General features: G+C 45.8%; 1 protein-coding gene across 1 annotated transcript in view; it reads right to left on the reverse strand.

The window, feature by feature from the left end:
- Positions 1 to 422: 422 nt before the first annotated feature.
- The window catches only part of kdm6ba (lysine (K)-specific demethylase 6B, a), a 192,769-nt gene continuing 166,678 nt past the window's right edge, over positions 423 to 26,513 (reverse strand). The window contains exons 6-27 of the mRNA XM_070548070.1: positions 26,429 to 26,454; positions 13,041 to 13,127; positions 11,614 to 11,726; positions 11,371 to 11,494; positions 11,177 to 11,272; positions 10,809 to 11,100; positions 10,652 to 10,714; positions 10,287 to 10,457; positions 10,025 to 10,210; positions 9,303 to 9,848; positions 5,797 to 9,224; positions 5,590 to 5,716; positions 4,836 to 4,941; positions 4,448 to 4,748; positions 4,296 to 4,364; positions 4,065 to 4,213; positions 3,862 to 3,976; positions 3,595 to 3,782; positions 3,371 to 3,512; positions 3,161 to 3,287; positions 1,858 to 2,028; positions 423 to 1,782 (exon numbers count right to left, since the gene is read on the reverse strand). Coding sequence (XP_070404171.1) covers positions 1,765 to 1,782; positions 1,858 to 2,028; positions 3,161 to 3,287; positions 3,371 to 3,512; positions 3,595 to 3,782; positions 3,862 to 3,976; positions 4,065 to 4,213; positions 4,296 to 4,364; positions 4,448 to 4,748; positions 4,836 to 4,941; positions 5,590 to 5,716; positions 5,797 to 9,224; positions 9,303 to 9,848; positions 10,025 to 10,210; positions 10,287 to 10,457; positions 10,652 to 10,714; positions 10,809 to 11,100; positions 11,177 to 11,272; positions 11,371 to 11,489 — 6,414 coding nt within the window. The 5' untranslated portion in view covers positions 11,490 to 11,494; positions 11,614 to 11,726; positions 13,041 to 13,127; positions 26,429 to 26,454 and the 3' untranslated portion in view covers positions 423 to 1,764. The remainder of the gene's footprint in view (positions 1,783 to 1,857; positions 2,029 to 3,160; positions 3,288 to 3,370; positions 3,513 to 3,594; positions 3,783 to 3,861; positions 3,977 to 4,064; positions 4,214 to 4,295; positions 4,365 to 4,447; positions 4,749 to 4,835; positions 4,942 to 5,589; positions 5,717 to 5,796; positions 9,225 to 9,302; positions 9,849 to 10,024; positions 10,211 to 10,286; positions 10,458 to 10,651; positions 10,715 to 10,808; positions 11,101 to 11,176; positions 11,273 to 11,370; positions 11,495 to 11,613; positions 11,727 to 13,040; positions 13,128 to 26,428; positions 26,455 to 26,513) is intronic.

Here is a 26,513-nt window from a genome sequence, read left to right on the forward strand (position 1 = left end):
AATGTCTATCATTTCATCAGCCTTTGTCATTTTAAAGATGCTTGTTGGTGTTTCTTAAATCAGACCTTACATTAACCAAATCTTACCCCCCGAGACACATCGCCAACAAACGGGCCCAGTAGATTTCTCAGTGAGTTTGACTCCTTAATGAAAGTTTAATATCTTTATGATCCAATCAGAGATGCTTGTGAGTAAAACCCAAAGCCCTCTTGTTAGGAGAAACAATGTAAAGGTTGTTGGTGTCCAATCCAACATGTTTTAGGCTTTCTTCTTCTAAATACCTGATTTTGATCAGCCAGTGATACACAGCCAAGTCAACCATTAAACCAGGAGCATTGGAGCAGGAAACCACTAGAGCGTGCTGGTTAGGGGCCAGGGTTGGACACCGAGTTAAGACAAATATTCAGACAGGTTCTACTCTCCTGAATTTATCAAGTGTTTATTTTATTAATATTCATAATATTGTCACACAAATTCACAAGTGTTTTAAGACATGTCTGGCTCAGTTTGGTGAGTGTGTGTCTGCGAGTATGCCTGTGTGAAACTCTAAACAGTGCAGTTATAAATAAATGAGCACAAAGAGAAGAAGTGTAAGGTAATATTGCAACAGGAAAAATAGAAATCTCATTTTAAAAGAAAAGGAAAACATTGTTCAAAGAGAACATTTAGCACCATCTATCCCGTTATCATAAAAATCTCATCTAAAAGCCCCCTACTGAGTAAAAAAATTACAATATCTCAAAACACTTTGTATCCTCATTATGGAAAAGAAACATTTCCAAACACAGCATTTCCATTAGTCCTCTTTTCTACGTGAGCAGTGTGTCTATCGCCTACAGGAAAGGTGGTGTTATATCCAAGATAAAGATTTCATTCAGGAGAAGCACCAGAGAATCAGCACCCTCAGCGTGTGGAACAAAACCATACAACCCCGTCCAAAGGGAGAACAGTAATGTCCAATAAATAGAAGAAACATTTTAAATTAAATGTACAACGGGCAAAAAAATCCAGAAAAATCTGCATATTTGAACAGAGGTAAAACACACACACACACACCAGGACAGGTTTTTTCCTTTTTTTTTAGACTTGGTTTATAAAGATTTAAAAGGAGAACACAAAGACCTGATGACAACCGAATATTAATCTCCAGAAGGAATAAAGTGTAATTCATAAAAACAAGATTTACAACAAATACAAGCCTCAAAGAGCGATTGGTCCCCCCACCCCTGAAAAATAACCACCAGTTTGCTAAAACCCGTATATTTTGAAGCATTCCGAACAATTGTATTTTTTAAAATACTTAATGCTTTAGAAAAATGTTCATATCTCTATTATTAGTATTTTCATTTCATCTCTTTTCTAAATACAAGGCCAATGTGGTATATATCTAGGCTGATCTAGTTGAGAAAAAAACACAGACAGCGCCCCATGAAAACAACTTCAAACAGCATTTACAAATTTCAGTATTCAAGACAGAGGCGCCATTAAATCCGACTGTTAGCCTCCAGTTTGTTCACTGGCAGCACCAGCTGCCCCGTTTCCAGGGGTTCAGCTTGAAAGCACCATCTGAGAGTAAACTGGTTTTGTTGGTGGCTTGGGTTTTCTTTTTGTAAACAGTAACGAGTAAACATATTCGGCTGGCTGTTCGGCAAGTCGTAGCAGTAGCAAAAACGATGGTAGGTGATGGAAAAGTGGAAACCGTCTTTTTGTCCTGGCTAGCAGGAGTTTTGGTTATGGCTGAGGAGATACTGAAGAGGAGCTCTGTCACCGAGATGAGGAAGCCTGGGAACAGGAGGAAGACGGTTAGCGATGGGAATGTAAGAGGAGAATCTCAGGATGGATGGGGGGTGTGCTCACCAGGCTGAAGGAGTCGTACACGTTCATGAGCTCCTCGATGCGGTACTGCTCTAGCACCACGACGTTGGTCAGGCTGGGGTTGCGCTGATGGGCGCAGTCCTCACAGTGAACCACGTACGTCTTTCTGCTGCTGCTCTCACAGGTCACAAACAGCAAGTTAAACACCTCTACCTGTCGAGGGACACAAGCGCAAAACTTTGTTAAAGGAGTCGTTCACTAGTTTAATCAATACATTTGCAGTGGTCTCTAGTAAGAATGAATGCCGAGAAGTTGTTCTCGGGGATGAATGATATACCGGCGCACCGTTTCTCTGAACTAAAAGTTGCCCACATTACAGCTGAGCTACAGACAGCAGGATTTGGAGTCTTTATGATAGTTGGACATCTCGCCTCGGGCAGGATAACAGCAACGCAACACCGATGTTTCATCTCCACAAATAACAAGCCTGGAGGAGCTTCTGCTGTGTGGTGGAGTTGCTAATGCTAATGGTTAGCTTCTGCTAGCCTAGATGTTTTCTGCCGATTTCCGGACGCTAAACCAACAGCAGCCTTCCCCGTCGTGAGTCGAGATGGGTGAGTCCATGAATGTTAGGTGACAGTGTGACGTAGATCTGTCAGGATTTTCTAATCTTAAGAGTTTCATCGTCTATTTTCTATCAGAAGCTAAAGCAGGAGATAGGTGTAGGAGATTATTTTCATGTTCAGCTTGCATGAAGAGTGCCCGACTGTAATCAGAAATAACGTTTTAGAAATGTTTTTTCAGGCACCCACACCTTTAAGAATGTGCCATTAATGTCTGACTCACTTAGTGGAGGTCTGTTAAAGATGGAAAAGTACGTCGTTTTCTTGCTAGCTAGATTTTGACACAATTACAAGGTCCAAGCCACGCCTCCAAAATACAGGGACGTGTAATACTTGCCCTTGGGGGTTCAGTTTTACATTTCTGACCCATTGTTGGGACTTTCTATATTATAATTAGTAGTGTAACGCACCTACTTACTCGTATAACAATTTACTGTACAGGGTGGCGTTTTTTTTAATCAATTTCCCTCTGGGATTAATAAAGTATTTGTGAGTTGAATTTGAATTTATGTTGACAATCCAGTGGAGGGAAGGACTGTCAGAGGGCATTTTGGTGGATGGATCAGGATCAAATCATTAAGAATGTCCCGTTCAAACTGACAAAACACTTCATTTACTGTTTGCCGTTGGTATGTGGAGCGCAGTTGAAGCACAATGGCAAGTAACGCTCCAGAAAAACATCCTTCGCTGCACTTTTAGACGGGCGACCAACAGCTACTCACATCACACTCGTTGCAGTAGTAGGCGGGCTCATCTTTGACCCGGCTTTGATATGAAATCTTTTTGCCTTCAGCCACCAGTTGGTCCCGCAGGATCTGGATGTGCTTCATGGACTGCAGCAGGCAGTGTCTGGTAAGACAAGAGATTGTTGGTGAAGCCCATTTTATTTGTTTGAAAGACAGAATTCACTGTTTATCAGTAACTACACTTACTTGATCATCTTGTAGGTGTCCGGGTCGGTGATCTTGAGAGTCCGCGCCACATTCCAGGACACGTGAATCATTGGAACAATGGATTTGACCTTCTTCACTTCGTTCCACTCAAACCTCTCCAAGGCCACCTGATACTGGTAACCTGCAGAATAGAGTTTCTAGAATAAAGCCACCGGTCTTGTTGGTGTAGTCTAGATTTGGGCCACTAGATGGCACACACTTACCATTGAGAGGACCGACATTCCAGGCGATGTTGTTGCACCAACCCACAGCCTGAACCCAGTGAACGGTACCAGCGTTGATCCACACCAGGTCTCCAGGTCGCTGGATGAAGCGATAGACTGGGATGTTGGCGCTGTACAGGTCTTCCAACACCGGCCACCAGGACCCTGTCAAGTAGTCCACTCCATGCCTGAGGACAAAAGTAGGAATCATTTTTAAAGTATTCGGAACATAAATGTTGTAAAGAACCCAAATGTTCCTCCACTCACTTTTCACAGAAGTCACTGATAGCTCCCCAGTAGTTCTCATGCACACAGAACCACTCACAATCTCCTGGGCCAATGTTGATGTTTACCGAGCAGAAGTTATTATTCTCCTGGTGACCTGTTGGATAAAAGTACTGTGTAAGTAGTAGTTCTGGGCCTTAATCCACAACTGGACTGTGTTTCCTGTAAATGCTAGCGCTCCTTACCTGGCGTTCGACTCCCAGGAACCTTCATGTAGAGCTGGACGCTGTTCATGCCCAGGATGGTGTGTCCCACGTGGCTTAACATGTTTCCACTGGAGGACACTCGCATGAATGCTGGAAGCTTCTGCAGCTCCTGGAGCTGGGGCTTCCACCTGAACAGAGACAGCAGATATTAACTCTACTTTGAGCTTTGCTTCCTTGTGTACCGTGTTTAAGCTACAAGCTGGCGCTTACCTCTTGGGGTCAGAGAGGTCAATATTAGTGCCAAATTTGATGATCTTCCCAGTTGGTTTCTGCTCACCACTAACAACGAAAACATCCAACCATTAGAATCCACGTGGAAACTCTCCAGTACCCAAACGTTGTGCTGTAAGCGTCATACGTACTTGCTACTTTCTTTAGAGCCGTCTTTGTTAGTGTCAGTGCTAAGGGGTGGCTTCTTTTCATCGTCGTCATCCTCCTCGTCACTGCCTTTCTCCTCCTGAAGACTCTCCTGAAAGCTGGAGGCCTGGTACTGGGCGTACTTGGCAATGGTAGTGTAGGATCTGCTGCTCTCGCAGGGCCACGTCTGACCCGTACCAGTCGAGTTCCAGTTTTCATCAGCTGGTTGCTGCACTTGGGTCCTCACCTCCACTGCCTGCTCAGCATTCGCCTCCACAAGGGACTTTGTAGAAAACAGGCCCAAATCTGAAAACGTGGAAAAAATAAAATCAGTAATTTACAAACCACTATTAAATATCTTCATAGGTTTTCTGTGCAGTGATGTGAACGTACTGAGTCGAAGCGATCCAGCCAGGCCTCTTATGACAGTAACAGGATTCTTTGGGTCTGTGCAGAACTGCAACAGGACTGGGGAGATGGCATCCCTCTTACTCTCCAACTGCAAGGAAGAAAAGGTAGCAAGTAAACGCAAGGTTCTCGGCCGTCCAGGCAACGGTAATGCTGGTAGGTTCCAACAAAGGCCATGCTTAGTCATGATTTTAGAAGAGGTGGAAAACTGAAAACACCTCTTCCAGATGTTGGGTTTCTCATTTTTGACTTTTGGTGTCCGCCAACTAAGTGAACACCAGTCTGGACAAATCACGGAGTCAAAAGAGCACTCAGCGATTTAAAAGCTTCAGAAGCCCCAGACCCAAAGTCTGTTTACCTTTGATTGGACTTGCTAATTTACTTTCTGGGGACTGTTCACCAGAAGAGGGCAACACATGTTTTTAATGTCCTAGGTTAGTGCTATTTAATTCCAGGCCTCAAGGGCCGATGTCCAGCCCGTTTTAGTTTAACCTTGCTTCAACACCCCTGATTTTCTTTTTCACTCTCTCTCTCAATCAGCAGGTGACTAACAAGCTTCTGCAGAGCCTGACGAGCTGCTGCACAGGTGATCCAACCACTGAATCTAGTGTGTTGGACTGGAGAAACCACTAAAACGTGCTGGGTACCGGCCCTCAAGGCCCAGAATGGAATAGCCCTGTCCTAGGACTTGTCAGAAGTCAATTAAAAACATTTGACCATAGACAGAATGATGACGTACGTATATGCTGGGAGTAGGAGGGTTGAGTTTCTCTCTAGGAATGGGCACCTCTGAACTCATTAAGGGTTTAACAGAGAAGGCTGGCAGCAGGTAAGATTCCTTAAATTTCCCTTTGACGTGAGCGCCCCTGGAACAGAACCAAGGATGATTAAAACTGAATGCAACAGTAAGAGTTTTAGACGTGATGCTGAACTGTGGCGAACTTACTTGCAGGAGCGGATAATTTCACTCGCCGTGTTCTTGATGCTGATTTCCTTCAGAGGAATCCTCTTCTCCTCCACCTCAGAAGCGATGAAGGTCTCCCTGTCGCCGCTCTCCACTTTGATCAGGCGGATCTTCAGCTCCTTGGGGGGGCCGTCTGAAAGCGCCTTTAATTTCAACAAGTCTGTGGAGCCCAACGATGAACCCGAAGTGGCACCATTTTTATGTTCGGAAGATCTTTCCTCCAAGCTGGAGGTCCATTCTACGTGCTCTCCTTCACCGGTGGAGCTGGCACCAGGTGCATCTTTACGTTTCTTCTTGTCCGCCTCGTAATGACACCTGCTCTTCTCTGACTCTCGCATCCGGTGACTGAGATCACTGAGACTTCGGCGATCCTTTTTGCGGCTCTTGCCGTCCTTGTGCCGCTTGCGGCTGGAGTGGGAATGGCTGGACGACGAGGATGATGAGGAAGAAGAAAAGCCATCTTTCTTGTCTCTGTGCCTTTTCTTTTCCTTCTTGTCCTCGTGCTTCCTGCCGCTGTGGCCATGCTTTCTCTTCTTGTCCTTGTGCTCCTTTATTTTCTCATGTTTGTGTCGGTCCTCAGACTTGCTGTGGCCACTGGGGTTTTCCAGCGACCGCCGGCAGAGAATGACTTCACAGCTACGACCCAACTCCTTCAAAGACTCAGAGAAGGATGTCAACTCTTGTTCTTCCTTGAGCGCCTCAAATGGCGCTATGGTTGGAAAACTCCTCTCCTCAACAGAATTTGCCGTTTCCTCCGACTCCCCCTCATCTGTCCAGACATCGCTGTCCTCAGTTTTCAGTTTCTTGTCTTCCAGTATTGAATGAGGGGAGGATTTCTGAGGCGGGACAGCAGGACTGAATGGTGGACTTGTTGAATCTGATGTGGGAGAGCTGCCTTGCTGCTGTCGGCAGATATCCGGACCCAGTGATAGCGAGGAGGAGTATTTCAAACCAACCAGTGCTGATGGGGGTGGTCTTCCAAAAGGCCCACCTCTGTAGGTATACTTCTGGCTCTCAGAGACCATCTCTGGAGACCTGAACATGCTGTTCAACCCGGTCTGGTGGAGATGGGGTCTTTGGGGCGGTGGAGAACATGACGGCGCCTCAGAGTCCTCTTCAGATTCCTCATCAGCCTCACTTTTGGTCTGCTCAGGAAGGCCATAAAGTTTAGCCAGGTCACTGTGGCGATAATTTGTGTTCCCTACTCCCATTCCTGTATCCACAGCTGGCTTAGTGCTGACAGGTACATTCAGGGAAGCTTTGAGGAAGTCCTCATCCTCCTCCAGCGAGGAGGTTCGACTGCAGGGAGATGCCAGAGAGCCTTGGCGGCTGAGCACAGGGGGGCTGGCGTTTGATCCAAAATCCTCCGTATTGGGTTGCTTCGTGGCAGGAATCAGATCTGGGGCACACAGGTAGTTCTTAACAGGATCAGCACTGGGGGTAAAGCTGTGCAGGAGACCAGAAGGAAAGGACTTCTCACTCTTGTACAACTCCTCCTCCTTTTTGATGGATTCATCCAGCATTGCCATTATGTTAGCCAGCCCATCCGGGAGCATTGTGGGTAATTCAGAGGGCTCCTCCTCAAACTGGGCACCATCCGAGGCGACTCTGCCCTCTGTTGCCCGATTGTTGTAGAATTCCTTGGTGGAGGAAACAGGCGGTGGTTGAAGGTTTTCCCTTGACAGAGCCTGGTAGAGTTTGGGGGGCTCTCGGAGCGCCGCGATAGGCAGAGGGTGTTGGGCGCAGTCTCTGTCCCTGCCTGAGTCTTTGGATTGGTTAGGTGCTGCTTGCATTGCTGGGGGTTTATTGGGGTATATCGGCTGGTTCATTCCTGAGGTATTATGTGTAGATGAGGGGATGAACGCCGCTCCGCCGCTGTTGCTCCACATCTCCCGCTGCCGCTGCTTTTCTCGGGCGTACTCCGTCTGAGGAGTGAGGGGAGGTGGTCTCAGTCTTTCTGTAAGAGTGCTGGGTGTCTGGTTGGTCTGACTGGTAGGTAAACCTCCACGACTAAGCCAGGGGTAGGGGGGAGAAGCCTGGGAGGTCGGGGTTAGTGCACCTGAAGGAGGTGCGGGAACAGAGGAGAGGGGAGGAGGTGGGGGCACCACAGAGCTGTTACCAGAGAGGAGTCTTTCCAGATTCTCAATGGCGGTCTGCTCTTTTCCCTTTGCACTGCACAGTTTTTCCTCCTTCCTCTTTTCTTCCTCTCTCCTCTCAAACTCTATTCTTTTATTCTCCTCTTCCCTCTCAAGTTCTCTCCTCTTTCTTTCCTGTCTCTCTGCTTCCCTCCTCTTTCTCTCCTCCTCTTGCTTCTCCCGCTCCTTCCTCTTCCTCTCCCGCTCCTTGTTCTCCCATTCCATTTTCTTCTTCTCAGCCTCTTGTCTCTCCCATTCTCTTCTTTTCCTTTCCTTCTCCATTTCCCTCTTCCTTTCCTCCTCCTGCTTCCTCTGTTGCTCCTGCTCCTGTTTCAGCCTCCTCTCTTCCTCTTGTTTCTCCATCTCTCTCTTTTTTCTCTCCTCATTCCTCTTTTCCTGCTCTTTCCTCTTCCTCTCCTCGTCCAACGCTCTTCTCATCTCCCACTCTCTCTTTTGTCGCTCCTCTCTCAGTTTTCTCTCCTGCTCCTCCCTTTCCCTCTTCCGTCTCTCCTCGGCTTGCATGTGTCCCTTCAGCTCGGCATCAAGCTTGTCAAGAACGTCTCCGATGGACTGAGAGACGGGGGCTGGCGGGGTAGGGTACGCGTGTGTTGGGGCAGGGTGGGACTGATGCTGCAGTCTGGAGGACAGAGCAGGACTGGGCGGTGGAGGAGGACCGCCGACAGAAGCTGGACCAAAAGCAGTAGGAGAGCTAGGAGGCTGATTTGAACCCCTGCTAGTAATGACACTGTCTGCTGCCCTCTGGTACCCTGAGAACAAAGAAGATGAAGAAAATGGAGGATTGTGCTCCAGTTTAGCCTGAGTGTAGTACGACATCTTATCCTTGGTGAGCTGGGGTTCGTGCAGCTCCTGTTGGTGAGACTGGCCTCTCTGACGGCCTCCCTCAAGCAAAGCGTCCATCTGAGATTTGGCGCTGGTGGAGTTTGGGGGCTTTGGCTCTATTATTCTAGGCCAACTGGTGTTGCTGCCACTGTTTACAGAGCCACCAGCAGCGGGCGAGGCATTCCCAGTGGAGATGCCAGCAATGGTAACGCCGTTAGAGCTGCTGTTGCCATAGCGGCCGACGGTGCAGGAGTTTAGGGACATGGGGAGATTGCATGTAATGACTGGCATTCGGGTGGAGTTGGTCGGAGGCAGAGGAGGACTGTTGTTATGGTGATGATGCTGGGATGGATCTGGAAGCCGACTGTCTACAACCCGATTGTGGGTCTTCTGGGGGTGAGGTAGCAGACTTGGAGGTGCGTAGGCCCCCGGCTCCTGACGAAAAACAAAATCAGCGAGTCGATTAAAAACCTTCTACCTGCTGCTTTAGAGGAGACATGGGAGTATACTCACCAGGGAGTGTCTGCTCGGGTATCTCCAAGCCTCATGGGGACCACTTTGCAGTTGCTGAGGTACTGAGGTGCTGCTGGCTGGAGGAGGGGGTGGGGGTGGAGGAGCACCCTGGTGTCCCAGCCCCGGGTGAGCCTGGAGGTGGCTATAAGGCACACTGCTGCTGCTGTTTTTGTTGCTGGTAGCAGAAGCGCTTGCTGGTGACGACTGGGCTTTTAGGTGGTGATCTCCATCTCCCCTGGTAGGAGTAGTTGGCGTATGGCTCCTGCCTTGGCCCCCCATGACAGGGCTCCTCTGTTTGTGAAGACCATGAGGCTCCACAGCCTGGCAGGATGAGGCCAGTTCCAGTTTGGGGCTGGGACTTGGGTAGGAGGAATGTGGGGAATGATGATTTACAGCCTGAGGTTGTGTCATGTCTCTCTGGATGTGAGGAGCACAGCCTTGGTTGTAGCTTCCTGGAGAAGAGTGTGATGGAGGTGAGTGGTTGGAAGGGCTGGAGGAGTTAGGAGAGGACTTGGTGATGTAGCTGGCCATCCCTCGTTTGTTTTCCTGTAAAGCCACAAAGGAAAAGAATGGATGTAACCCCTAATCCACGTAACATTAGACATCATCATCAGTACATCTTTATGCAACCACCGGAGGTCTCGCCACTCACTGCAGCGATAAAATATGAATCTATGATCAGCATCATTGTGGGTGAGTAATACTTTTGTTGCGGTTCGCACCTGAAACTCCTGTGATTGTGTGTTCTTGTGGTCAGACGTTTGCGGTTGCCAGAGACCACCATTGTCCTTGTGAATGGGGTTCCAGAAAGCTGGCTTTGGGGGGGCATGTTGGGCCGACGGGGGCTGCTGAGTCAGCAGCGACGACTGGCCAAGGCCAGAGAAGCGCTGCAGCCCAGGGTGAGATCCCTGAACAGGAAATGGGATAAGGGTTAGGTTTAAGTTTTACAACAGCAATGACATCATCAAAAGGGCAGAGGTTTACCTGATCCAAACTCTTTTTCCTCTTGCTGGGGCTGGGACAGTCTTCCATGGCAGCGTGGGTGGGTACGTGCAGCGTCGGTAGAGGAGTGTGTTGAATCACAGAGTGTTCCCCAAGAGGAGGGCCGGGTCTCTTCAAGTGACCCCCTGGCATCTTCCCTGGGTATCCCCTCTGCTGTGGACAGAAATGAAACGATCCGTCTTGTCTTCAGTCTCAGCTCAATTCTTTTGTGTAGAAATCCAGAGGCGGCTCGGGGACGGCCCCTTAGATTTGTCTCATCAGTCTTGTTGAATCACAAATGACAGTCTGAACACGGACCTGTCTATTTGGGTGAGGAAATGAGGTCACAGCCAATTAGAAACTCATACCTGGTGCACCTGAGCCCGCATGTCATCTCCCAGCAGCGGTGGACCCCGGGGAACATGGTGATCCTGAACACCCCCCCACCCCCAAACCAAACAGAGGAACGGTGAACAGCTTGTTCTTTCTCCAGTCTAATCATGAATCAGATGTAGCTCATCTCACCTTCAGCAGAGCGTTTGGTCTGTTAGGATGAAGATGTGGGTTAAGGAGAGGCCCGCCGCTGCCCGCGTATCCACCGTTATGGAAACGCAGTGCGGGCTCGTTGGACAGGGGTAGCACATGGTGGCCTTGAAGGGGGAGGTGGGAATTATACTGCTTCTCCAGCTGATCCCATGCTCTATGAGGAGGAGGATGATGAAGATGATGATGGTGTGGGGGAGGTCTCTGGTGCTCCCTCTGCATCCCTGGAAACATTGCTTGTGGGAAATCAAGCTTTTCAGCTCCTCTCATCGACCTGGACGGTAAAGGTTAAACATTAGTGCAACAAAACCAAACCGTCACACGGCAGCAGCGTCTTCTGCACAGCTTACCCATTACTCAAGTATTTACTGTGGGGGTTCAATCCACCTGTCGGCCCAGGAGGTAGATTAGGAAGTAGCTGGTGTTGGGTCATCGCAGGTGAACACCTGGTGATGAAACAGGCGCCGTTCTTTAGTGAGTCAAAGAACAGAGCAATAAAGCACTTTCTTTGAAGAACTGTGTATGGGTCGTCATGGTTACAAACCTGGCAGATGGCTGCCAGGCACGGCCGCTCATGGGAGGCCATGGCCCCCGGTTGAGTCCGTCCAGAGGGAATGAATCCCGTGTGCCTCGCCCGCCTAACGGATCTACTGTGTGATGCATCCAGCCTGGGAATTGCACACAATCGCATCATTAACACACACAGAGCAAAGAAACTCACAATGCTAGGTTGTTTCCTAAACGAGATGCTGGCTTAAAGAGGTCTGACTTAAAACAACGTACTCACTGGATTAGCTGTATCAGTGAAGCCCTCCACTGCAGCACAGAGAGGGCCTCACTCCAACACTGAGAATATCTGCACCGTCTGCTTTCTGCACCAAGAGTCTAAAAGCCAACCGGCTGCAGAGAAAGCAGAAAGAAGAGTCTGTGTGAGAGCCAGACAGACACTCATTGAGAAGTCAACCGTTGCCACCGGGTTCTCCATTATGTAGGCTAGTTAGAGCGAGTGCATGAGTGTTACTACAGAAGGAGGGTGGCGTGAGTGGGATGCAGGGCAGTGGATGCCTACGTGATTCTTTTAGTCTCCCAAGAAACTTGAGTTCATTTGCCGGGTTTGGCCAGTAGGGGGCATCAGCATTATAAACGGCACAGAATGGGATTATTTGTGAGGCCCAGATGGCTCAGTGGGGGGGCTCACCTATGAGAACAGAGCTGTTGTTACTGTAATCCAGAGCATGGGCCTCCTGATAGCAGGAGACAGAAGGAGAGACCAGAGTGAGAAGCTTGGTCACGTGCCAAGTGTGTGCAGCGCTGGATGTGATCCAAGTGTGCAAGCTGCACATTTGTGTCAGTTTTAGTGCAGGAGAGGAAAAAACTGCTCTCTCTTTAAAGTAGATGATTATGTGTGTATGAAGTGTGTGTGTATGAAGTGTGTGTGTGTGTGTGTGTGTGTGTGTGTGCGCGCCCAGTGTAAGGTTTAATCTCATTACAGCAGGCGTGATGCAGAGGGAGGGGAGTGACAGAAGGCCTGAGCAGGATGGAAGGATAGATTAAGGAGTGGAGAGTGGGAGCAGTGCCATGAAAACACCTTCACACACACACACACACACACACACACACACACACACACACACACACACACACACACACACACACACACACACACACACACACACGAGAACGGAGGAGGAATAACTCAGCTTGTTTTCCGTTACACCACAAGAAAAAAAAGACAGATTTCACCAGAAGCAGACAGCGCACAGATGCAGAGATAGAGCTGCATGTGTCAGAGCCTAGAGCTGATCCAGCACAAACAGTTTTAAATAAAACCGCCCTAAACCCACTGCAATAATTCCAACCAGGTAGTTTCACCAAACCGAAGCTCCAAAGGTGCAACAAAAAGTCCAGCAGAACCACGGAGCGAGGAACATCCACCAGACAGAAGTTATGATTCCCTCCTCTTCCACACATCTTCCCAAATTAGCTTCAACATACACAGGGGATCCTCCCACCGGCTCCGCTTCTCCTCATCTCCCTCCTCCCTCCAACTCTGGATGTCTCTCTATTTAAAGCCCAGCTGTGGGTATTTTAAATGCTGTCCCGCGACACACAAACACCCACCTCACAGGAATCAGCCTCTACCAGGCGCTGCTGCGGTGTGAAGATAGACCGGCGTTAGCTGTCAAACACAAACATGCCCTGCGCTGCACTCACCTTTCAGAGTAGCACCAAGTTATCGATTCACAGCTGTGTTAAGTCTCGGCTTCTGCTGCCAATCATCCCTCTGAAGTCTCCCCCGTCCTGAAAAACAAAGAGAAGCTTTGTTGTCCGGTTGTCAAAAAAACAACATGGGGTCAGAGTAAACACAATACTCGAGAGTTAAAGCCTTAAAGCCATTCAGTCAGAGCTAAAGGTGATCTTCTACCCTGCTGACTTTAGAGACCATGTGTCATCACCATCAGCACTACACCCCCCGGTTTTCAGAGCAACGTGGAAAACCCACGGCAAGGCGAGGGGGTGTCACAATGGGAGCCGAGTCTCTTATTCTCTTCTCACACACAGACACAATGGTGACACTGACTGTGCAGCTTAACCGACGCAAAGAAACCCGATCACCGTCTAGCAGGAAGAGCTGAGAGGGACCAGTCCAAAAAGACCAAACTAGTGAGTGCACACGGGGGCTTGGTGGCGAGGCTGTAATTACCACTTTATAGAGGGTGTGTGTTTATGTCCGTTTCAACCAAACAGTCTCCTCCAGTAGCAGTACTGGCCATGTCTCTGCTCCCAGTAGCAGCAGAGAGTGAGAACGTCCGACACCAGAGACGGACCGTTACATTCCAGCTCTGGTTCTGAAAATCGGTCTGCACCGCAGCCGCACCACCCACAGGGGAGCCAGTGAGAGTGATTCTGCGTGTGCATTTTTTGGGAACTCCCCCAACCAATGAGTCAGCATTGTGGAAAAGGGCTTACCCGCAAGCCTTAAACTCCGCCCCCTTGGGACACCACCTACAGTCAGGTGACCGTAGGCATGTTTCTGCATCTCTGCTGATGCTGCGGCAGGAGGGACTTTTTTTTTTGAATTAAATGATGTAATTTCTGCTCTACTCGCAGTTGGTAACATCCGTGTTTGAAAACACAAACAGGATGTGACAAAGTCTGAAGGGGCGGGGCTTCAAGACTCACCGAAGAAATCAGAAAACCACAGATCAAAGAGAAATGATTGACGCCTTCAACATTCGATCGCTCCTTCTGTTAGAATGCCACAACTTTTACTACCGCGACTCAGAGCGCTTTCACTTTGACCTCATCAGAACCACAACTAGTCATCAGCACATCTTATTGTTCACGCTCCAATGAGAAAATAAAAAACACATTCTCTGAAAATTCCCACGGCCAACTCGATCAAGTGAAATCCCCCCATATGACCCCAGACATTAAAGAGCAGTTTCTGTCAACTCCCTCGCTGTCAGAGTCACGAGTTATTCCCCTACAACAGCAGCAGTCAGCTGGCGAGGGAAGAGGCAATGCACCGTGTCATTTACTGGAACCAAGAAGTCCAGCAGAAATGTGCTACATTTAAAAACATCTTCAGTGACTCCACATGACTCAAGAGCCTTGGAGGTTTCCTACAAAAGGGCCCAACTGGCAGGAAGCAGGAGGGAACAAATTTGGATTCATGGAGTTATTGGCTTTCAACCACTATCCTGAGATGAACCTAACCCAGACCAGAACACGAGGGAAGCAGGCAGTAACGCCACACACTGTAAAAAATACCCATCTGATCCTAATTTTATCCCTGGATGTGATTCAACAGTCGGTGTGTGGACTTGAGATACTGCTCTACAATAGGAAGGGCAGCAATGACTACGGATAGAGATCTTTAAGATGTTAAGACTGAGCGGAATCAGATCCAACTGAGATGAAAGAGAAGGGATCTGAATGGCCGAATAAACGTGCACGACCTCCTTCTGTCTGCTTTTGTCTTTGTGCCGTCCTCCCTCATGCTTTATTCTCCATTTGGTCATTACATAATCAGTCCCAGATAGATATTGTGTTCTGGAGGAACCAGGCTACCACCCACAAACACACACACACACACACACACACACACACAGAGGAAGAGCCAGCCCCTACATCCGTCCTCCCCCGCCTTGTTGATTCTCTCCCTGCATGTGTGTGCGTGGACAAACGTCAGCACTGCCTTTCCCAGTTGATGAGGGCTAACTTCATCACGTCTTCTTTCTTAAACACACACACACCAGAAGATGCTGCTCCAAGTGGGATGCGCAGGACAAATGAGGACACAGCAGCCTGAGTCTTCCTCAATAGGGAACAGATTGGAGCTAATGCTTCTGTTAGCTTTTAAAAAAAATGACTGCTGTTTGATGGGTTTTATGAACAGTGTACTTTTATACGTGGGGCATTCCCACATCAGGGTAAACAGGAAGCCCAGGGCTGAATGGTTTGTTACAGTCACAGAACAGCTAAGAGTGCAGGAGGTCAGTCACGTTTGTTGTTTGGACCAGCAGCCACATGAACCACTGATTATAAGGCTGTTTTGGTTAACGACCAACAACAGATGAAAAAGACCTAAGAATAGATTGGTGACTTGTCCAGGGTGTCCCACGCCATTCGCCCAGTTACTGCTGGAGACGGATACCAGCTCTGCAAGCCCTTTAAGCCTAGTTTATACTTCTCTGTCTGCAGAGGTGTTACGACACGCAACATCCAGGCTTGCAAGGACGAACGGTGTAGAGCCCAACTGGTTTTGGCTGTTGGTGGTCAGCGCAGTGGTGTGTGTGTGGTGTTGTTACACTTGAAAGCAACTGCTATGTCTTTCAAATGGATGTACCAACAACAGTGCATGAGGAGGAAGTAGGGGGGGATTGGCAGGAAAACAAAACGATGGTGTGGGGGTGGGGAGGTTTACTGTCAGTTGTTTTGCCACCATGACATCTGGGCTGTGACTGACAACACACAACTGGGTTAGTGGGCTGCGTCTTTTTCAGGGTTGGACATAGACTCATGCAGAGATGTTAAAGAGAAGGGGAAGTGAACTCAGACAGCAGAGGAAACCATCGTCCATAACGCAGGAAGTAGGCCTCTCTCACGGGGCAACAAAGGCAAGAAAAAGTGAGGCACTGAGGAGGAGCTTAAAGAGCAAGGCTTCCTGTTGAAATAAACTTTGTGTTGACTTAGTCATATGATTCTTAAGTTAGAGTAACACAGTCTAAAAACAGCTGAATGTGACCTTGTTTCACGCATGGTTCCTGAAATAAACCTGAGACTCATATTGGGCGAACAGCACGTGTGCCAAAAGGCCATGACTCACTCAGCAAAAACAAGACAGATCACAGCGTTAGGAGCTGCCGACTCGCCTCGCCTCCTGGTTTTACATGCTAGCCCTCTTTTTGGCTTCTGGTAAGAGTGAGCGACCAACCACAGAATGAGTGTGAAACACTGCTTAAATGGAAATTTCACTTTTCTTTTACAACTTCAGTACCTGGAACACAAGGGTGAATGACTCAACGTCTTGCTCAGTGCAAGTAAAACTTATTAATCCAGACAAACCTGAAATCTGAGAGGACGTGGGCGTTTATTAACAACCGACGGTGGCTTCTGTGATCCTCTCTAGTCTCGATTTCAACACATGAGCAACCTCAAAAGCCCCTGAACTTTCCATTCCGCGTCGTTTCTGGCAGCTTGTTTTCACAAACAAATCTCAGAAAAACTCGGGAGAAAACGCTCCCACCTCTCACTGGAAAACTGGTGAAAACCCCCCGCCCTCACTCCACCATCTGTCTCCAGGTGCTTCACATCCTCTCCGTCTCTGAGAAAAGGACTGAACATGATGAGAAACTGTTGAAAAGAGTTGCCATGGGAACAAGCAGCGTCTTTACCAATGATTAAAAAATGAAGACAAAAAAAAAAGACAGAGGAAGGACTTCATCGGTTTTCTGTGAAGTCTTTATGATCAACATGTTTACTGCCAGACCAGACAACCACACACACACACACAATTTGCCCCATCAGCAGGCTGCGTGTGAGACAAAATAAAAATAACAGGGACATGTCTGCCTGTGGGAGAGCTTTATTGCAGCTAAAGACAGCACGACTACAGATGGTCAGAGTGTTGCCGCTTCTACACAAAGTTGCTCAGATAAATGATCGTTTACGCCACTATCGTCCATAGAAGCAGCTGTGACGCAGGCAAAGCTTCTTTGTTGCGGCAGCACATTTGGTTGTGAACACATCTAAGGGTCTGTTTAGAGATTCCTCAAATACCAACACAGCAGATTCTGCAGGAATATTGTGCCGTAATCTGCCACGGGTGGAGTTTTTATCCAACCGGTGTGGTTGTAATGGGTAAAATAAAAACAACAGAAGCTAGGGTGAGGTGAGGTAAGGAAGGAAGCAAATTCTTTCCGGGGGGGGGGGGGGGGGTTTGTAGCTTTTGTTATGAATCGCATTCAATTTTCCACCATGGCATCATCAGTGGAAAAGAGCCAGAGATAACAGAGTGAAGGAAAACTTTCTTCTCACTTTCACTCGGCTTAGCTAGCAGAATAGAAACAGACCTTTCCTCTCCTCACCAAGGCTGTTGTGTTTAGATTAGCTTGTTTTCTCAGCTTGTGGGTTCACGGGGATCTCTGCAGACTGCCTCCTTTTCTCCTGATACACAGTTTCAAAACAACAAAGAGCAGGAGAGCAGCTCGGACTCCAACGACAGCAGAAACCACGCATCCATACAAGTTGTGTCCAGTTAGTCTTTGGAAATGTTCTAACTTTTCTGTGCAGATCTGTTGTGTCTTTTACTTTTTTGTCTGGTCCACCTAACACGGATTAAAATTCTAGTAAACTGTCCACCATATGGTGAACAATATCCACAGCAGTTAAAATGTCCTGAAACCCACGTTAAAGAGGCCTGGATCCACACCTGGCCATCTCACGTGGAATAGTGGAATTCCACACTTAGCTGACTGGGGTTTTTCACCCTCATCGTGTACCAAATGAATACAAAACCTCTACCATGACATTCTCCAATGCTAGATCTACTCTAATGTGGAAGGGAACTAAAAACACTGTTTAAATGCTGACATTGAGGCGATGGGAAAATCCACATTTGGTGCCCAAAAATTATGCCAGACCTTGTGCTTTAACTCCTGACTTATCAGATCGCTGTCACTGCCTTCCCTTTTCCATTTTCTGTTTTGTTAGAAACAACACAGATTACTGGAAAAGCTGCAACTCAAATGTCACATGACACTAGCAAATCATCACGACATCCACCCAGTCACTTCCCCATCTCGTTTCACTTTGAAACACTGACACTAGGATGGTATTTGATTTCCGAGACAGCGAAAAGTGAAACAGAACCTCCCCTGTTTCACTGCATCAACTGCCTGAGTAGATGAGTAAGCACCTGAGACAGTCTGTTGAGCAATCTTATGTTGGGCAATGGTGCAATTAGCCATTTTGGTCAAATCTAGAAAACAAAAACTCTTGTGTGATGCGTTAATACTCAGAGGATGTGTTGAGGGTCTTTTTCACATATCATACAGCTCTGGAGACATTTGATATAAGCAAGGCTGATCTATGGTCTTATTGAAAAGTAAAGCACAGTACCATACTTGGTCTTTCTGAAGGACAATTGGTCACTGAGTGGCATATATGCACGTTGAACGCAAATATTTTCTTTAACTCCCATAGCTTGCATTAAGCTGCAGAAAATAAAGACTGGGAAATGACAGTTAGCACAGGCCGGCCTTGCCTACATCAAACATAAGGATTCACGGCCACGCCCACCTTGGCTAGTAGAAGCTAACCATTAGCAATAACAAACCCACAACATTGTGGTATTTGAGGAGATAACACCCAAGAAAGAAGGCAGCAGAAGAGGCGCATTGCTGTTAATCAACAAGAGGCGATAGCTTTATATATCATGAATGTCAAAACTCGTAACCCCACACATTCAGTTAATTAACCACTAAAACTAGAGTGCAAGTACCCCCCCCCCCGAAAATGATTGATAATGCATTCATTATTTCATAAATCACTCATAGCACTGCACACTGAAAGAAAAATGAGCAAATGACTCCTTTAGCATCATAAACACCAGCTGTATGCTCAGTATGTGTAAAACTAAGTTGACTTTTTTATGTCTGTTTACTTAATAAGCTTTGGTGGCCATCTTGAATCCACCAGTAAAAGCCTAATTAGGCTAAGTAATTTGTTTAGATGAGAATATAATTCCTCCTTTATGGCTGCAGATGAAGGAAAAAGTGTGTGTGTGTGATTAGGTCATTGTTCTTACACTCCTCTGCTTACCCAACTCATGTGAGTCACATTTGTAAAGGCTCATTTCCTCCCTCCCTCCCCTCTAGTGAGTATCACTTTAATATTCCTCCATGTTCGTCATCATAGTAAATGGGCGGTGATTGTTCATTCATTCATACACGCGCGCGCACGCACGCTCCTGCTGAGATCACGGGACACGCGGGGGGCGGGGTGAGGCTGAGTGGACGGTTTTAGAGCTCCCCACATCAAAAGGAACTGGTTTCCACGCCGATCGATCCGAGTGACCGGAAGTAAACCATCAAAGACCACATGCTGGCTCACTCCGCTCCTTCTGACCTCCGGTTATTTATTACGGGGTCGTAAAATGTCCCTAAACGCACCACAGGAGCGTCAAAACTCACCCACTGCCCCTAAAGCTAGACGTGTTGACTTGCGGGGATATTTACTGCAGACACTAAGTCACGTGAGGATTTCTGCAGCTGAAGGAAGCGGAGATGAATAATTAAGTAAAGTCTGAGTCTAGTTGGACCGGTCTGTCCTCTCAAGGGTGATAAATCGGTAACAGATCACGTTTCAGTGCTCAGACCTAATGGACAGCACCAAAACATCTCCCTCCCCCTCTAAAAAGTGATGCAAATCACTTGCTTTCAGCCCGGCTCTTTGTGTGGATTGACTGGGGGTGTTGATGGGGGGAGGGGGGGGGGGGGGGTTGGGGGCTATCCATTCACTCTGTACGGCTGCCGACCTCAGTGATCCTTCCCACCCACTCCTGCTCAAACACACTCACAAAGGCGTGAGATCTCCTTACGCATGCACTTTTCCTCCACAGACATGTCCTCTAGCTCTCCTTCCACCTCCTGCACATGCTTTCAGAGCACAGTGTGCCACTTTGGTGACAGGATGTCCCATAAAAAGATAAGAACTGGGTCATTCTCGTGAAGTCGCTCCCTGCTGGTGCAGGGGCATACAAATGTCCTGAATCCGCGTCGGTTCAAGTCAACTCCAGTGTTTTAGGGGGTTTCCCAGTAAAGGGAGTGAAATTCCTATCAGAGATTACTCAGATCTAGACTCGATTAAGCATGTCTGGTAAATATGATTAATTGTGAATACGAAAAAATTGAGAGCAGAGCGGGGGATCAAAGAGCCTGAATTCCCCACCTGATCGGCTCTGAGCTCCATCTGATCAAAACTTACGGTTTATTTATTTATTTTACCGGAACCAAAACAAAAAGCTGGACTTTTAAATGTCCCCGTGTGAACTCACCGCGTCCGGTTTAATAATCCCACCGCTAGGTCCAACAGTAATGAATAAAATCCAGATCCTCTGTGATATTCCAAAGTGAGGAGCTCCGAGCCGGCTGAATGAGAACCGCGGTTCCTCCAGAAGCAGCCGTGAAACCGGACCGCTCCTCTAACGCTCGTTCCTCTTTCTCCGGTCTTCTGTTTTATTCCGGTTTTTGATTTCTGCCTTTTGCGGCTCGGGTTTCACCAGCAGCTCCGAGCGTCGAGCTCCTCTCTCCGCCGCTCTCACACAAGCTCAGTCACACACGCGCACCGAGACGGAGGCAGCGCTGGTTTTAAAGAGACACGAGCTGAAACGTCACCGCTCTGGCACCGGAATTCCCTTCACGGAGTTTCACTAACCTCCACGCTCACAGCGTCGTGACCGGCTGCTGGACTCCAGGTTTTTGTTTCCTATCACCTACTCTTTACCCACCAACACTTATCGATCCTATAATAAACAGCTCTGGGAAATAAACAAATAACCGGAACTCACAGCGTTCAAAACCAGCTAAATGTTTAACTGTTTAAATCAACCAAGTCCCAAAAACCAAGTTACAACCCTACCTTATAATGAAGTCATTTCTAAGTTAAAGATATTCAGACTCAGCATGTACTTCCAGCTCCTCCTACTCACAAATATATTTGACAGTCAATGATACATCTAAATACTCCAGGAACCCAGTAAAAGAACAGGCAGTATGAGGTTTCACGTATATTTAACTGGCGAATTAACCATACATTTAAATGGACACAGTCTACTACTTTTTAATGTTAATTCAAACATCCATACACAAAAGCAATATCGCACATTTATGTTAAGATTTGATAAATTGACAAATCAGCAATTGAATTTTTTCCATTTTTTAACAGAACATCTGAAACCATAAAATATGGATAAACCTGGGATTGTTTAGGATTTTTCTGGGACAAACATGATGTCACAACAGGAAGTGCTAGCTATCTGCTAATGCCATTAGCACCTACACATACTAAAACTCTATGTAATTAACTATATGAAGAGGTTGATGGCACTGCAGAGATTCAAAATAAAGTTCACACAAATTGCTTTGAAATTTTTAACCATCTATTTAGCCTTGCTCGGATTAGCCATTAGCTTGTCAATCTCAAAGCCAGCAGATGTGAACATCTGCTTTAAGTTAAGATGCATTCAACTGTGGTAAGGTTATGCACACTTCAGAATCATTCAGCCATCCTAAAACAAATATCTAATACGTAAAGGCTGTTTTATTTTGCTCTCAATCCAACATTGCAACATTATTCTCAATAATCTAGTCCAAACTGAGCTCCACACTGGCCATTGATCATTTTGGTGAAAACTCGCCTGTTTCTCCTGTTGAGGTTGTAGGTTGTTCAAGAAGCCATCTACAGCAGGTAACATATTGGTTGTTTATAATCTTTCCATTAAAATGTAAATGATAGATTATATTTGTCATAATACAGAAATCAGCCTTGGCTTAAGCCATGTACACTAGATCATTTTGAGGTTTTGACTCATATGTGACATCAACATGACTATAGATAAGATGTCTGACAATTAATGGCCATCTGAAGTAAACAAGCCTCTGATAAACAACTAAAGGGTCCATCTAAGACCGGAAACATTTGTCTATGCTTTTGCTTGCCAAAGAAACGGTCACGTATTCTGCGGTGATGCCAAAAAAATCCACCCCACTGGTCCAACCAACAGAACGTGCTGCAAACACTCTCTCACACACACATACAGACTCGTGCGGAGGGTATATTTGGAAAGACACTGCCTCAGCAGAAGAACAGGAGGTAAAATTAGTCGCCATGGAGGGTGGACGTGTGTCACGGATGATGATGCTGAGGCGATGACTCCAGGATACACACATACAGTTTATTTGTGGCTAGAACAGAGCTAAAAATGAACGTAAACATCAGAACCAGACTAGTGTAAAACTTCTCTACCTCAGCACAAACTGGCAATGCAATCAATCTCACAAAATTTCCAGAAAAATATTTGGAGATGATGGAGGTTGTTTCATTTACTACACTGTAGTTTAAAAGACAAGTATGTGATGAAGGAAGGGATTGAATTGGTTGTCAGGATCCAGGATCCTCACACTGACTCTCTTTGTGTGTGTAAATGGAACAGATACTATAAATACAGTATTATCCACTGAGTGTGGGAGACAAATGTCCACCTGCCAACATGTCTCAAAGTGAAAGAGAAGAAGGGGGATTCTGGTCCAAACCCCTCCAATAGATCTGACAGATCTAGCATACCAATGTGTGGTGTATGAAAAGTGGGTCATAAATTTCCAGATGTGCCATAAACACATCCAGCTGCATCCATAATGTTCTAATGATTGGTACGTATATTATAAGTCAGCTGCAAAAAATATATTTTATTGCTTCATCTGGAAGTAATTACAGCCTGATTGGTTCCAGTCCATAATTATCCTCCACAGAGGGGTAAACTAGAGCGTTGTGTATCCAGGCGATATTATCCACTGGCACTCCTTTTATATCTTCTGCTCTGGTCCAGCTTTTCCTGGACAAAAAAAAGACTTATCGTATTATTTATGCAAATCTATAACAGGTCATACAGCCATTCCGTGTCCATGTCACGTAACTCCCTTCCCCATGTGCGAGATTATTCCCCTACATCTTCCATTAGGACAGCAGAGAAAGTGTCTCCAGTGTGTGACTTTGTTCATCTTTGTGCGTAATTGCACTGTAAAGAGTGTTGTGGGACACCATTAGCCCACCAAAGTGAACAGGAAGAGAGCCGCTGATTGATGTGGGCATGGATCGGACCCCAGCGTGCCACACACACTCACAGCTTCCTTCAGCTGTTTCCATCATTAATGCACCATATTTGTGAACAATAAGTCTCTGGGAAAATTAAATATGCATGTCTGAGTGAATTCTCACCCTTGCACTCTCATAACAAGAGAGGACAAAGCATTACGGCTCGTCCCAGGAGCCTTCAATTCATATGTGCTGCAGGAAGAGTTGGTGAGGACAAAGGAAAGGTTCAGATAACACAGAAAGATCATAGAACCATCTGGAAGACGTGTTATGTCAGATATGCTGGTGAAGGCTCTCAGTCATGGTTATTCAAATGGGTTTGAATGAAGGCAACTGGACCTATTTGGTTTCTTGAAAATGTTTAGCTTCTAATAGGGCTTGGGGATCACACGTGATTACGCTTAGCATTCTGGGATGTCAGCAGACATGTTGATGGCCTTACAAGTGTAAATAAACCGTGAAAACAAACAGTACATTGCAGAGAAGAAGATTTGGGAGAAAGAAAGTACTAAACAAGATGTTCAAATCCCAAATGGGATGCGGAACATACAGGGATACGTTAAAAAAAGATGTCGGGGACAGGGTTATGGACAAAATCAACGTTCTAAATGGTTTGAATCCATATGAAAGACCCGAGACTGGAGCACCGACGACATCTTGTTGCCACAGCAGCTTAGCATAACGGGAATTTTCGGCTATCTTGTTTGTGGTGCGAGCAGATTTAAATGTCTGGATGAGAGGTGAATGTTTAATTTGGTGTTTTTTCGAGTAAAACAATCAAAACGGTCATCCCATAGGGTGACAATCAGTCTAGGGTTGGGTATCGAGCATCGATTGAAACCGGTTCCAACTATTCATTTTTCCCGGAATCGTTAAAAGTTTTTTATTTCGATTCCTAGAATGCCGGCCGGAAGAGAAATACGCGGCCGACCTCCGTGAAAAATAAACGTGATCTGCAAATTGTGATCAATGCTTTTCAGAGCTGACCACACCAGTTGTCTGTGTGCAGCACGAGTCCCCCCCTCCCTCCCCCACCCCGCACGCAGCGGCCAGATATAAACAAACGCGTCTGCTGAACTTTTACTCCATAATGTAAACTTTTCCTCCTGCAGCGTAGAGGAAACTTGTTCAAATGTGTCAACATGGTGGACTTAATAGAAGCTTTAAAGAACAAACTCTGGATGGTGTGAGGTGAGTTTGTCTCACTGCAGAAATAAAAACACACACGGAGCGTCAGCAGTCAGACGCAGTCGCTCGTCGTTGGTGAGCGTCAGAAGGCTGAACAATAGAGCAGCTTTCTCTTTGGTGGACCACACCAGCTTCTGCCACATTAAATAATTATAGTAATAATAATAATAAATCACACACAAAGCTGTGAACATTTTATTTTCCTTTCTGAACTATTTCTGTTGAGAGTTTTAATATTTAAAATCTGTTAGGTTGTTACTGACAGCAGCTTCATTTAAGTTTCACTTTCTGTTCTGACTGAATGCTGCTGCAGCATGGAGGTATAGTTCTCAGTCATCCTGGACATGATCATCCTGAGAGTTTTGGCTGAAAACAGCTGGACGTTTCTGGATATGTTGGAGACATTTAGCCTCTCATCCCAGAGGCTTCTTCCAGACTTTGGTTGTGGTCAGAAACAAACACACTGGTTGTGCTGCAAGTCTTTTTCTGTTTTTCTCCAAAACATGTTTTTGTCTAAATGAAGGTGATATCATTGTAGAATGCAATACAAGATGAAAAGTTTCTTGAGAAGCACTGTATAATTAATGAAGGTCAGTATGGATTTAGGTCCAAAAGAACAACGTCAATGGCAATAACTGAAGCCATTGAAGAAATTACAAATTCACTGGAGCACAAAAAGTATGCAGTAGGTATCTTTGTTGATCTACAGAAAGCTTTTGGTACTATTAATCACTCAATCCTATCACATAAGATGGAAAGATATGGAATTAGGGGGCTGGGTGGGGACTGGATCAAAAGTTACTTAACAGGGAGGGTACAGTTTGTAAAAATGGGTCAGTATTTATCAGACACTAATGACATTACTTGTGGTGTCCCCCAGGGGTCTGTGTTGGGGCCAACACTATTTAATATATATATATATATATATATATATATATATATATATATATATATATATATATATATATGAATGCCATTTTTAACACATCTAATATAATGAAACTCATACTATTTGCAGATGACACGACAATACTTTACAGTAATGATGATTATAATGAGCTTGTAAATACGGTTAACAATGAACAATGATTTGAATGAATAAAAAAGTGGATGGACGTAAATAAATTATCCTTGAATATAAATAAAACAAAGATAATGATGTTTGGAAATTGCAACACAATGTCTGAACAGAAAATAAGTATTAATGGTATCCAAATTGAAATAGTAAATGATACTAAGTTTTTGGGAGTAGTAATTGATAGTAAATTGTCATGGAAACCCCATGTTGGAAAACCCATGTAAGACACATAAAGACAAAAATCTCCAAAAGCCTCTCAATTATAAACAAAGCAAAACTATACCTTGATGGAAACGCACTCAGTATTTTATACTGCACCTTGGTACTACCATACCTTACGTATTGTGTTTAAGTGTGGGGTAATACTTACCAGAACACATTACATCCTTTGATCATATTACAGAAAAGAGCAGTGCGAATCATCCACAAGGTTGGTTTTTTGGAACATACCCATAATTTATTTACACAGTCAAAGCTGCTAAAATTTGTTGATCTCGTAAAATATAATACATTAATAGTTCTATATAAAGCATTCAATAAATTATTACCATCTAACCTTCAACGATTTTTTATAACTCCAGAGCGAGTTTATACCTTGAGAGGATTTGGATATTTTTTATTGCCGAGAGCCCAAACCACTCAGAAATGTTTTTATGTGTCTGTATGTGGAGTGAAACTCTGGAACAAACTGGACTTACAAAAAAAAAAAGCAATGTCGAACTGTCCATCAATTTAAATTGTTATATAAACATCAGGTCTGGTCAAAATATAGAGATGAGGGTCTTTAAATTAATCTGTCATTTTACTCTGTCTCATAGCATAAACATGTGCTTACGGTTCCTTACAATTGTTGCTATATTGTCTGTTAAAATTGTTGGTATTTGTCTTTTACCATTGTTGATATGAATTGTGGTCAACGGTAAAATTGTATAATGTAAAAATGTAAATTGTAAATTACCTGCTGCCTGTGGTAACGCCATCATGCTATAAAAATGTAAAAAGAAGTAGTTAAACAAAGTAATAAAACTCTTGTTTTTTGACTT

This window comes from Nothobranchius furzeri, chromosome 2, assembly GCF_043380555.1.
Source record: "Nothobranchius furzeri strain GRZ-AD chromosome 2, NfurGRZ-RIMD1, whole genome shotgun sequence".
Lineage (NCBI taxonomy): Eukaryota > Metazoa > Chordata > Actinopteri > Cyprinodontiformes > Nothobranchiidae > Nothobranchius > Nothobranchius furzeri.